The 12,647-nt window shown below is 42.7% G+C and overlaps 2 protein-coding genes across 3 annotated transcripts in view; both read left to right on the top strand.

Annotated features, from left to right (window-relative positions):
- Window positions 1-9,621, top strand: part of elapor1 (endosome-lysosome associated apoptosis and autophagy regulator 1) — a 33,185-nt gene extending 23,564 nt beyond the window's left edge. Inside the window, exons 17-23 of the mRNA XM_063209667.1 lie at window positions 857-1,007; window positions 1,730-1,823; window positions 2,389-2,490; window positions 3,015-3,141; window positions 3,906-4,084; window positions 8,445-8,613; window positions 9,243-9,621. Of these exons, the coding sequence (XP_063065737.1) occupies window positions 857-1,007; window positions 1,730-1,823; window positions 2,389-2,490; window positions 3,015-3,141; window positions 3,906-4,084; window positions 8,445-8,613; window positions 9,243-9,311 (891 nt within the window). The 3' untranslated portion in view covers window positions 9,312-9,621. The remainder of the gene's footprint in view (window positions 1-856; window positions 1,008-1,729; window positions 1,824-2,388; window positions 2,491-3,014; window positions 3,142-3,905; window positions 4,085-8,444; window positions 8,614-9,242) is intronic.
- Window positions 9,622-11,516: 1,895 nt separating this feature from the next.
- Window positions 11,517-12,647, top strand: part of mapk14a (mitogen-activated protein kinase 14a) — a 30,898-nt gene continuing 29,767 nt past the window's right edge. Inside the window, exon 1 of one of the 2 annotated variants that reach the window (XM_063208482.1) lies at window positions 11,517-11,938. In XM_063208482.1, the coding sequence (XP_063064552.1) occupies window positions 11,820-11,938 (119 nt within the window). In that variant the 5' untranslated portion in view covers window positions 11,517-11,819. The remainder of the gene's footprint in view (window positions 11,939-12,647) is intronic. The other variant, XM_063208481.1, reaches the window with a different exon arrangement.

Consider the following 12,647-nt stretch of genomic DNA (forward strand, 5'->3'; position numbering starts at 1 on the left):
GGGAGGTTAAGTGAGTTTTGACTTCAAGTCATGAAGTCAAAGGCCTATGTTTTGGGCTTAACCTCTCTACTATGCCTCTGAGTCCCTTTTGAGTCTCTCTATTTGTTTGTCTGAGTATTTCTGTCTGTTTGTCCATTTATCCAGGTGTGATCTCATGTCTTAACAAATCTTATTTTCCTTGTTTTGTTTGCCACCATGTCCAGTTTGTCTGTTCCTCCATTCATTGTCTGCTCATCTGCTCACATACAGTACTCTTCCAAACAACAATTAAGATAAAAGCGCAGGTTGTGAGTTATTTAACACAGTGTTTCCCAACCAGGGGTACGCAAGCACACTGCAGGGGGTACTTGGAAAAATTTAATTTGAACAAATACATGGAGCATAGTCATACTGCAATAGAAAAAGTGATGTAAAACATGAGTTAGGGGGTACTCATGGCGCAACAAAAAGGCTTAGGGGGTACATGACACAAAAAAGGTTGGGAAACACTGATTTAACATACAGTACGTAGTGCATAATGAAAATCATGATATAATTGTGTTCTTGAGCTCCAAGTGAATATTTTACGATATGTTGATGATACGTATGTGCAAAAGTGATATTTGTACACAACCATGGCATGGTGGCCGAAAGCATTTGCTATATGCTGAAAACAATGACAAACTGATTTCCTCATCATGTGCACAGGTAACACCAGGAAGTGACAATTGAACAAAAACGTTTGAGAATTATTATTCTGTTGTGAGAAATGTACAAAACCAATTGAGAAAAACTGTAATGCGGCTGTACATCTTAATTTCTTTCTTGAATGAATAAAGAATGTCTGCTCTGCTCTGCTCTGCTGTCCTGTATACAGCGCAGGGCGATGGCCAGGTGTGTGGACAACATCACGGAGAGCAGGAAGGAGCTGAGTGGCTACGCGTGCCAGTCCACCATCGTCCCCTCCGACGTCCGGGGACAGACCGTGGTCTCCTCCCAGCCCTTCAGCATTGGGGACAACCTCATGGGTAAGACCAGGGAAGCAGACAGGGGGAGACAAAGCGGACAGTTGTCCCGGTCCCAGAATTGGGTTCTCATTACATTGTATGTGTTGGGTAGGGTGGGGGTCCCTTTCAGATTACTTTGTTCTGGGCCCAGCCAAAGCTGTCAGCGGTCCTGGGTGAGACCCTCCTTCAATACTCTGCCCATGGCTCTCCTGAGATAGATACAGTACACTGTAAGCATTGCAGCTAGTTAAAGATAAAAAAGTACAATAAGTCGCCCTGCTGCCTTAAGTTTGTAAGTTAACTCAAATGAGGAAAGCCTCGAGTAGTAGTGCTGCGCCAACTGAGCAGAGCGTATGTGCACTGCACAATTATGATGCATTCTGCTTAGGAAATTCCAACCAGAATGCATTGAAATGGCAGCACTGCACCATCACGCTTGAGCTTATTGTGTCCTGTGTTCTTAGCACACATCATTATTGTGCCATTGGCCACGTTTACAGGATGTTGTTCATTCTGAATTAATAGTTAGTTCCATTGAGTTTATTTACATTGAACTTTCATTTAATTACGAATTATGAAGTGTTTACATGATGTTCTCAAAGCAGAAGTAAGTTTTATTCAGAATTAAATTGAGTTTATTCTGAATTAAATGTCCCATGTAACTGAGGCAATTAGAGTTTTAATGTAATGGTGATTATAAACGTACTTTTTGGTCACAGTGTATTTGCAATGTTTGATACCAGGAGTCACAACAGAAACAACTCTTGGTGACATCTCTTCGCCCGCGGACAACTTTCCAAAGGAGACCACGATACCTGATGTCATATTTTACTACAGGTGAGTGCTGTCCTTGTGCCTTTTCCTGTGTCCATGAATACAAAAGTCCAACACCAATAATGATGTTTTATTTGCCACTGATATTGTTTGTACAGTTGACTAACATTACGTGATGCTCGGATGGATGGCCCATCCCTAATGACAAGCAAAACTGTCTCTGTACTTCTGCCTTTCCTCTGTCAATGAATATGACAGTCCAACACCAATAACGACATTTTTCATTGTAGAACATTGCAGCCGATTAGTTGTAAAAAAGTAAGTTGCCCTGCTGCCTTAAGTTTGTAAGTGAACTCAACTTAAGAAAGCCTCAAATAGAGTTAAGCCTTTAGTGACATTAATGAATGGGTAGCATGAATTCTGGAAATAAACTAAACATCTCACACAGTGTACCTTTAAGGCAGCAGGGTAACTTACCTTTTTACGTTTAACTGGCTTGCAATGTTTTACAGTGTATCTGCCACTGATGTTGAAACAGTTGACTAACATTACGTGATGCTCGGATGGATGGCCCATCCCTAATGACAAGCAAACTGTCTCTGGTCTTGTGTAAATAAAATGTTCTCAGGGGAAGCGAGACGACGCAGGCGTGCAGAAAAGGAAGATCAACCACCATCAGACTACGCTGTGATCCTTCTGCGATAGGAAATGACCTCATTTCTCTTCCAAGGTGTGTGTGTGTGTGTGTGTGTGTGTGTGTGTGTGTGTGTGTGTGTGTGTGTGTGTGTGTGTGTGTGTGTGTGTGTGTGTCTGTGTGTCTGTGTTTCTTGTGCAATGTAGAAAACATAGGCACAATCCTACAGTGAAGTGCATAAACTTAAAAATCATAGTGTGTTGGAGAGGGGAGCGGTAATACAGAAATATATTGCACTAATTGAAAAACAAACCTGAAAGCTCGAAAGATTTAATGTTTTAGCAAATGTAATTTGATGTAATGACAAAAAATGAGACAGTGATGCGCCAATACATGTAACCTGCGTATTACAAGTACAAAGACTGACATCTTGTGGTATTTGGAAAGTATTACAATATTGCAACGAAAACTACTTTCACCCCTGATTACAGCTGAAAATGGTGTTTGTTTGTGTGTGTGTGTGTGTGTGTGTGTGTGTGTGTGTGTGTGTGTGTGTGTGTGTGTGTGTGTGTGTGTGTGTGTGTGTGTGTGTGTGTGTGTGTGTGTGTGTGTGTGTGCAGTAAGTGCTCTGAGGGGACATGTGATGGCTGCTCCTTCCACCTGCTCTGGCTCTCCAGACACGCCTGCCCTCTCTGCTCAGAGAGACACTACAAGAAGATAGAGAGCGCCTGCATACAGGGCATCATGGTGGGTCAGTGTGTGTGTGTGTGTGTGTGTGTGTGTGTGTGTGTGTGTGTGTGTGTGTGTGTGTGTGTGTGTGTGTGTGTGTGTGTGTGTGTGTCTGCTCTGAGAGACACTACAAGAAGATAGAGAGCGGCATCATGGCGGCTTCGTGTGTGTGTGTGTGTGTGTGTGTGTGTGTGTGTGTGTGTGTATTTGAGTGAGTGAGAGAGAGGGAAAGAGAGAGAGAGAGAGGGAGAGAGAGAGAGAGAGAGAGAGAGAGAGAGAGAGAGAGAGAGAGAGAGAGAGAGAGAGAGAGAGCGTAACTGAATGTATGTAGTGTTTTATACGGTCATACTTGAACCACCTTTACTTCTGCTAGTCCCGTTCCTACTGCTATTCCTATTCCAAACAACAACCTCAACAATAAAAGTACTAATAATGCTTTTTCATACTATATAAATGCCATAATGCTTATATAATAAATACTGTGTAAATCAATACTATCTAAATAGTGTACATTGCATGCTAAATACTGTATATGCTAAATAAATTTTAGATTCTGTCTATTTTCTGCTTTCATTTTCTGTATTTTCTGTTCTGTATTTTCCGAAAGGACAATAAATAACCTATCTATCTATCTATCTATCTATCTATCTATCTATCTATCTATCTATCTATCTATCTATCTATCTATCTATCTATCTATCTATCTATCTATCTATCTATCTATCTATCTATCTATCTATCTATCTATCTATCTATCTATGCATCTGTTGTAAATGTTCTAGCGGACCACCTATGTGTGGCAGCAGCCTCTGCACTGCTATGGCGGGGTGACTCTGCCGCCTCAGACAGTGAGCGCGTGCGTCACGCTAGACTTCTGGCTGAAGTTCGGCGTCTCCATCGGCAGCGTGGCCGCCCTGCTCCTCATCAGCCTCAGCTGCTACTTCTGGAAGAGGACACGCAAGTGAGTGACCTTCAGCTGACCTTTAGCAGGGGTCAGCGGATCCCAGAAGAACAGTAAACCTCCCTCCTGCATCCTCCTCACACAGATACAAATGCTACTGACTGAGCTTAGTAGCTAGGCTTTTGGCTTACTTGATAGCGCACCACCTGCCTCCCATTTCTTCCCACGCAAGTGAGTGAAGTGAAAGTGAAGTGAAAGCCCAACTGGGAAACTCCAACTCCTATTGTCATTGTGACACAGCACTCCATTGCACACAAGTGAACACTGCACACTGCACAGTCACACAATGAAATTGCATTTATGCCTCACCCGTGGAAGGGGGCAGCCCCCAATGGCGCCCGGAAGGGAGCAGTGCGGTGGGACGGTGCCATGCTCGGGGTACCTCAGTCATGGAGGAGGATGGGGGAGAGCACTGGTTAATTATTCCCCCCACCAACGTGGCGGGTCGGGAGTCGAACCGGCAACCTTTTGGCTACAAGTCTGACTCCCGAACCGCTTTCCCATGACTGCCCGTTAAAGTTAAAGTGAGTGACCTTCAGGTGACCTTTGGCAGGGGTCAGCGGATCCCAGCTATGGTGGAACAACAAGAGTAAACCTCCCTCCTGCATCCTCCTCACACAGATACAGATGCTATTGACTGAACTTAGTAGAAGGCTTTTGGCTTACTTGATAGCACACCTGCCTCCCATTTCTTCCCCTTTTTTGATTTGCCTAATGTCTGATGCCCAATGTCTGATTGTGTGCTCTAGTGTGTGCTATGTTTAATCTGTCATGAAATGTATAATTTGTGTGTTTGTATGATACTAGACACCTTCATTTCCTTTGGGATTAATTCAAGTTACCGTACTCTACTTTACATATGAGAGATCATTAGTTTGAGACTAACGCTGGATTGTGCAAGATGACCTCGGTATACACGGGGTCAATGTTGGGGAGAATGACTAAGGCCTTCTGTATACACATACTGTTTCTACGTACTATGCTGGATATTCTTTTTCCATGTATTTTTAAAATTACATTTGATGTTTCACTTCCAAATAATTGACATTGGGATCGATAAGAAATGGTTAATTTGTGACACATTGTCTCACATTGTATTGCAGTGCATTGTAGCTGGGTCTCTTAGCGTCCAAAAAGGGCCTAATCGTTACGCGCTGGATAGAAGCACCAAAATCGGTGTAGACTTTCCTTAGGGTGTTCTCCATCATTTCAGAAGGGGTGCCCCAAATTTCAATGTCATTAAGGTCATTTTTATGTGGTAAATCCAAAATGGCTGCCCAAAACCAGCCAATAGTAGTAAAATGCTGTACTGCCTGGACATAATGGTGTTATGGGCCAATCCACCTATTTGTGTGTGATGTATACAAACTGAACTTTGAAAATATGTGGCAAAAACTTACCATAAAAAACAATGTTATATATGTCTTATTTAGATTCAAAAAGAGGAAAATCATAAAAACCATGGTCAGAATGAGATCACTCTACAATTGAGAGCTCATTTCTGGGCATTTAGCTATTGAACCAACATTCATTAAGAGTTTTAAAAAATTGCAGTGGGTCATATCTATAACATCCAAAAAGAAAATTGTGGTTAGAAAATTTAGGGGAGAAGAGATAAACCCTTGAACTGGGCCACACATAACTGTCCCAATGTTAGCATGCTAGCATTAGCAGGTTCAGACACTCAGTCTGCTCTTCAGATAAAGATGGCAAAAATAATTTTAATCCCACTTACACATGCGCGCACACACACAAAACCTTACTACTACTTCCTTAGGACCCCCTAAATGATTTAACCCTAGGAGTCCAACTGAAATATATTCATATCAATCAAGTCAATAATACATGTACATCATGTCAAGTGTCAGTGCAGCTGTCAAATGACAAATGTATGCTGATTAATGTTCAGATATGTATATCACAGTCCTAAGTGTACAATGGAGTTATAAGGGCATTTATGCTTAGGAAATTATGAATAATCAATATGCCAATACACCATACATACAGTATATTGACAGCTCTTTAAAAGAGCAAAATGGTAACATGTCTGTTTTTCCATCTACTTTTGGCTTTACTACTAGATGACATGTTGGCTACCTAACCACTTAATTTATTGTTTGCTCGTATTTTTTTATTTGTGGGTGTGGTCCTTTGTTTAAAACATGTCTGCCTGCCTTCCGCTCTCTCACATAGGCTACTAAAATAGTCTTTCAAAAACTTAAAACAACAGCATGTGGAAATCCTATTGGCTTTGGAGGGCTAACGTCTATAAGACTATACTGTACTCTACTGTATTGCACTGTACTGTACTCTACTATACTGTACTGTACTGTACTGTACTGTACTGTAATGTGATATACCGTACTGTACTCTACTGCACCGTGCAGTATGCTACTGTACTGTACTGTACTGTACTAGACTGCACCGTACTGTATGCTACTGTACTGTACTTAACTAGACTCCACCGTACTTTATGCTACTGTACTGTACTGTACTTTACTTTACTGTACTGCACCGTACTGTATGCTACTGTACTGTACTGCACCGTACTGTATGCTACTGTACTGTACTGTACTATACTGCACCGTACTGTATGCTACTGTACTGTACTGCACCGTACTTTATGCTACTGTACTGTACTGTACTGTACTGTACTATACTGCACCGTACTGTATGCTACTGTACTGTACTGCACCGTACTGTATGCTACTGTACTGTACTATACTCTACTGTACTTTATTATACTGCACCATTCTGTATGCTACTGTACTGTACTGCACACTCCACTGCACTGCACTGAACTGTACAGTACAACTATAGAACTGAAACATGTAGAGCGGTGGTGCTCAAACTGTGGTATGCGTACCACTGGTGGTACTTGAGACATCTCTGGTGGTACTTGGAATGCCATTATGAACCTCTCCTGTACTGACTGGCAAAAGTGAATATGGAAGGCCTTTACTGCGATATTCTAATGTTGGTTGTCAAGGTGGTACTCGGAGAGCTCAATATTTTCTCAGGGGGTACTTCACACAAAAGTTTTGAGAACCACTGATGTAGAGCATTCTGAGGATATGTACAATATTATGCAAAAAGGTGTAGTGGGAATGAGTTATGTTACTGTTACCACTCAAAATCTTGAAGGTTAAAAAAAAAGTCTTGTGGCATTTTGTTTGGGGGGCGGGTATGATCGACTATTCTTCCGCCCAGACTATTTATGTGCCTTGCATATCAAGAAAATGAGTCCAGGTAATGATTTTACTTTTCATAGTATTATACCATAAGTGAGAAGTGTTGTTCTATATAGATATTTTCTCCTGTGAGTAAGGGGTTGCAAAAGACCTACAGTACATGTTGTCCATCAGCTGTCAGTTTTGATAGCAGTTTAAGTACTCAATGATTACTGAGCTAACTAATACAACTTTTAACACAAGTACTAGGTGAGGACTTGTCTGCAAATAATTTTTTTTAAATCTCTGTCTTCTTACTCAACATACACTAAGAAATCATTCCCATTTAATTTGAACTGAAGCCATACTGTGGCCTACATGTAGGCCTATATTGAGTAATCTGTAATGCCATTCTAAAGATGACTGAAATGCTCTCACAATATGCACTTGTAAAAATATAGAATTGGGTGATCTTATGGGGTTCTTCATACATATGGAAAGGTCCTGTCCTTTACCCTCTCTTATACAAATAAAATACGTATATCTGTTATGGAAATTAGAGGATGGAGAACCTGCTACCTAGGGCATCTTGCACTGACACTATCCCATTCAAATCGAGCATTAGCAGCAGTCTATTCTCACCATAGTTTTAGTGTTGGCAATGCTCATTTTAATTCAGACCAAGAATCTTCTCAAATCGTTCACAATGTTACATGCTGTCAAGCACGTAAGCACAGACCCACCCATACTTTCACACTATGTACATTTTGTAGTTTTATCAATCTGGTCTAGCAGGCTACCCTTGCTTCATCTCTTCTGAGGACTGTATTAACATTGTCAGTTAAGTAAAATGTCATGTAATAACAATGTAATGCGTTACCAACATGACATATTGTATATGACATGGTAGAAATTTTTTTTTCAAGGGGCACCCCTTCTAGGATGTCTTCAAATCAGTCAAGGAACACGTGTACCGAATTATATGCTTCTATCCAGCGCGTAACGATTTCTTGGCTTAGAGCCCCTACTATTATACTTTTTCCAAATTGGCCCTCACCCTTTTGCTTTTAATTCTCCCCATATCTGCCCATTCAATTCCATTCCTCTGCCTACATCCTCTCTCTCTCTCTCTCTCTCTCTCTCTCTCTCTCTCTCTCTCCATCCCTCTTCCCTTGTCTGCGCTCTACCAGGCTGGAGTATAAGTACTCCAAGTTGATGATGACGGCTGGGGAGAAGGAGGAGTGTGAGTTGCCCGCTGCAGACAGCTGTGCCATCATGGAAGGGGAGGATGCTGAGGACGAGCTCATCTACCTCACCAAGAAGTCCTTCTTTGGCAAGATCAAGTCCTTCTCCAGGGAGGTAAAGATCAAGCTGTTTGTGCATATAATAGTGTCAGGGACAGATTATCCATAAGGGCCAGCGGCACAGTACCCAGGGGCACCAACCATTTACAGTCAGTTAGGGGGCATCACTAGCCTGGCCGCGCCAAACCCCTACAGCAAAGCTGTCCTCTAGGGGCGTCTAGATTTCTAGGCTAGGGCATCACAAGACACAATCTTAACAAATATTGTTTATAAAAGGGGGCACCAGTGAGGTATAGTGCCTGGGGGCACCGCATTGGCTTAATGCTGTCCTGATAGTGTGTATGGCTGTGTGTGTGTGTGTGTGTATATTCATAATTGTATGTGCATGTGTGTGCGTCTGTCAGAAAGAACCTTTTGTCCTATGTACAGTATATTATTAAAAAGAAAAACGTTTGGTGTATGGGGGTGCGCCGCGGTGGTTCAACGAGCGAAGACGCCATACCATTACGCCAGTGACCAGGGTTTGATTCCAACCCAAGGTCCTGTCACACACACACTCATTTCCTCATTTCCTGTCAAACTCTCTCACTGTCCTGTCCTAAATAAGGACATAAAAGCCCAAAACAAAACATTTATATATATTTTTAAATGTTGGTACACTGAATGGTGTGGTCTTCCCCACAGAGGACGTCTGATGGATTTGACTCGGTGCCCCTCAAGTCCTCCTCAGGGATGGAGATGGAGATGAGCTGAAGCAGCTGGGGCGATGCCTCCTGACCTCCACACTACAGCCCACCTGATCTGTGCTTTATAGTCGTCCCAGTCGGCAACTCTGGGCCCGCCCATGAAATTGCTTGTTTTCCTACACGTTTGCTCCACCTGTATGCTGTATGTGGTGGTTAATCAATATGCCAAATGAATGGCAGTGATTGGCACCGCACCATCACAGGTGGAGCATTCGGAGGGAAAAACAATGCAGTTTAATGGGCGGGCCAGAGGAGCCGACTGGGTCAATGTTCTCGTTCGTGACGAAGCAGTGCTGCTTTTGCTAGGCAGCGGGCATGCGCACTTAACCAGTTTGATGCATTCTGGTTAGAATTTTCTAACCAGAATGCATCAAACTGGCGAAGTGTGCATGCTCGCTGCTTAGCAAAAGCAGCACTGCTTTGTTACGAACGAGCCTAATGACATCCGGGTGCAAGTCTAACCACTACTTTCTGTCCTCTCCTGTGGCCTCTTGGGTTGATATCACACATTGCCTCTGTGGTTTCCCTGTTGTCAACCAACAGCATTACATTACACTTAGCTGACGCTCTTATCCAAGTTGACTTACAAGCATTTACAGGGTATTGGCTACAGTCCCTGGAGCATTACAGGGTTAGGTGCCTTGCTCACGGGCACCTCTGCCATGGAGTATGGTAGGGAGTGGAAGGGTGGGATTCGAACTAGCAACCCTCTGATCTAAAGGCCATCTCCCTAACCACTAGGCCACGGCTGCCCACAGCAATGCAGGACAACTTTTGGGCGTGGCTTTCCCCCATTCCACATCCCAATTGCAGATGGAAGAATGATCTTTGAACTGTGCTTTGGACAGATATTGAATAAAAAAAACTTGATGATTGATGTTGAACCTTGTGTCAAGAGGCAAGAGGCTACAGAAAAGGATGGGAGGAAGTAGTTTGTTTGACTTGCACGCTTCCTCATGCATGTGACCTGCCTCACACCTGCCAGCATGAGACGTGAAGACAGACCAAGAGTGCATCTTAATATGGGACCTTGCCTCCTCCACTTGCCTCCTCCACTCGCTTCTCGTCATGATGACATCACTGACAACAGCATTATATTTCAATATCTTGCAAAAGCTCAATTGTAGAGTCTTTTTCTCGTTTGCAATTGTTATGGTGAATGAAAAACAGTCCCTCAAAAGTTGTTGTGGCTAGGCTGACAGCTGGGAAACTTTATCGTTTTCTCCACGGAGGAGGGGCCAGGAGGCGGGGCGAGGAGACAAGCGCAAGTGGAGGAGGCAAGGTCACATATTAAGACGCACTCCAAGACCTGCCAAAGACAACAGTGCCACCTTGTGGTCACACCACTAGAATGTTTTGTATACCAGCTGAGGACAGAAGACTTTGTTATGGATGGTCATTTAATTTCCCTTTCCCTCTCCAGATAACTTATGGCAGAAATTATTATTCATATGCTTTTGGTGTTCTAGCATTGCCAACAATTGTATGACTTATTTTTTTGTTTTACTGTGTAATGTGGTGGTTAAAGAAAAGTAATGCGGTGGTTAATTCCAATTTGTAAATGCCACTAAACCTTCCCACACACATTTTTGTTGACCGGTGTTACTACTGACTTGGTTTAGTAAATTGCAGAATCATATCAGGTGCCCTGGTTAGGATGAGTTCAAAGCATACACTAGGATTATGCATTGGATAATGCATGCCTTAGACTATAGTCATTTCAGTCCATGTGTAACATTTCTGCATTATTCATTTCTTTTCTACTGTCTTTTTTCAATCGCAAAATGTGATTTGATGTCTTTCAGTCATTGGTGTAAATGTATGATTATGCGATAGGTAGGCTTATAGGCTATTGTAATGATTTCAAAAGGATGTCTGTTCAAAGAAGGGCTATGATGTGACATGTTTTTTTTATTTTTATGAATATTGTGCTTTTTAAACTGTTTATTGCCTTCATTTTTAATACACACACATTACAACAGGCCTAGGCCTATGTGTCTGCCATGTTCAAAATAATGTCGACCACTGCGTAAATATATTTTTTCGTAGGCTTCAAAACGTATTCAAGTGCGTCTGATTAGATGTTTTTTGTGAATTTCATTTAATAAAATAAAATTAAAACATTTGACAACATTGTGTCATTTCGCTTCACCTCGCGAGAATTCGCGGCTTCAGAGGGGCGCATTCGAGCGTTCGGGAAGTGACAAAACCGAAAGATTTGCTGGTAGTGCAAAGTTGCGCAGGGGCAGGGGAGACATCGACGGGACAGTTGCTCATGGTCATATCGCTCTTCTTTTGCCGTATGGACTGTCCAGAATCACATTTTCGAGTCATGCATTTGTAACAAATTGTGTATGGATCAGCGTTGAGTCGCAATTTTGAAGTCGATTTCGAAGCTTACTCTTTTGTGGTTGCATAAAAGTTACCGTCGAAGTTAGCTGGTTAGCCTGCCCTGCACAGTCGTTCCAGGAAAAGGAGAAGTTACTACGACTCGCCAGTGGTTTTCTCTGCAGGAATGTCGCAGCCAGAAAGGCCCACATTCTATCGCCAGGAACTGAACAAGACCATCTGGGAGGTTCCGGTGAGGTACCAGAAACTGACCCCTGTCGGTTCTGGTGCATATGGATCAGTATGGTAAATATCACATTTTGTCTTTGTCCGTGCTAAAGCGACATTGCCTCATTCATTCAGACCACCACCGCACGTTAGCATGTCTGCTAGTTTGCGACGGGGAAAACATAGCTTCGCCTGCTAGTTAGCGGGGGACTGTGGGACGTTTTACTTGATGGATAGGTCATTATCATGCAGCAGTAGTTTAAACGGAGTCCCGAAGGTAACTCACATTTAAGATCATAACGCGATTATGCATTGCATAGCAAGTTGGCTAGCTAACCACAAGTTTTCAGCAAACGGCAGGCTGCTAATATCCAGGCAGCCGTGTTGTGTGGTATGTGCATTCTTCAGATGACTTTCCTAAATGTCATTGTTGGAAGAACAGTATACCGACCACTTGGCATTAAGCGAAGTATTAATGCGAGACTGTCAATATTCTGGCCCCAGTGCCCCTCTCGTTGCTGACATTATAGAATCTAGATAGACTGACATTATTGGTGTGTGAGCGTGCCATTCTAGGGGTCGTGAACGCCCATGTAATTGCACTGGTGCATTGTCCAAGTAACTTTTAAAAAATATAAGACACTAAAGCCAATGGATAACAGTAACTTCAAAGAAAGGCGAAAGACCCAAGCCACAAGGACATTGTAATTGCGCAGAACTTTACGTCACCGACAAGGAGCAGTTAGGACTCGGTGTGTGGATGTGTGGGACATCTGTTCCCGTATGT

This window comes from Engraulis encrasicolus, chromosome 10, assembly GCF_034702125.1.
Source record: "Engraulis encrasicolus isolate BLACKSEA-1 chromosome 10, IST_EnEncr_1.0, whole genome shotgun sequence".
NCBI classification, from domain to species: Eukaryota; Metazoa; Chordata; class Actinopteri; order Clupeiformes; family Engraulidae; genus Engraulis; species Engraulis encrasicolus.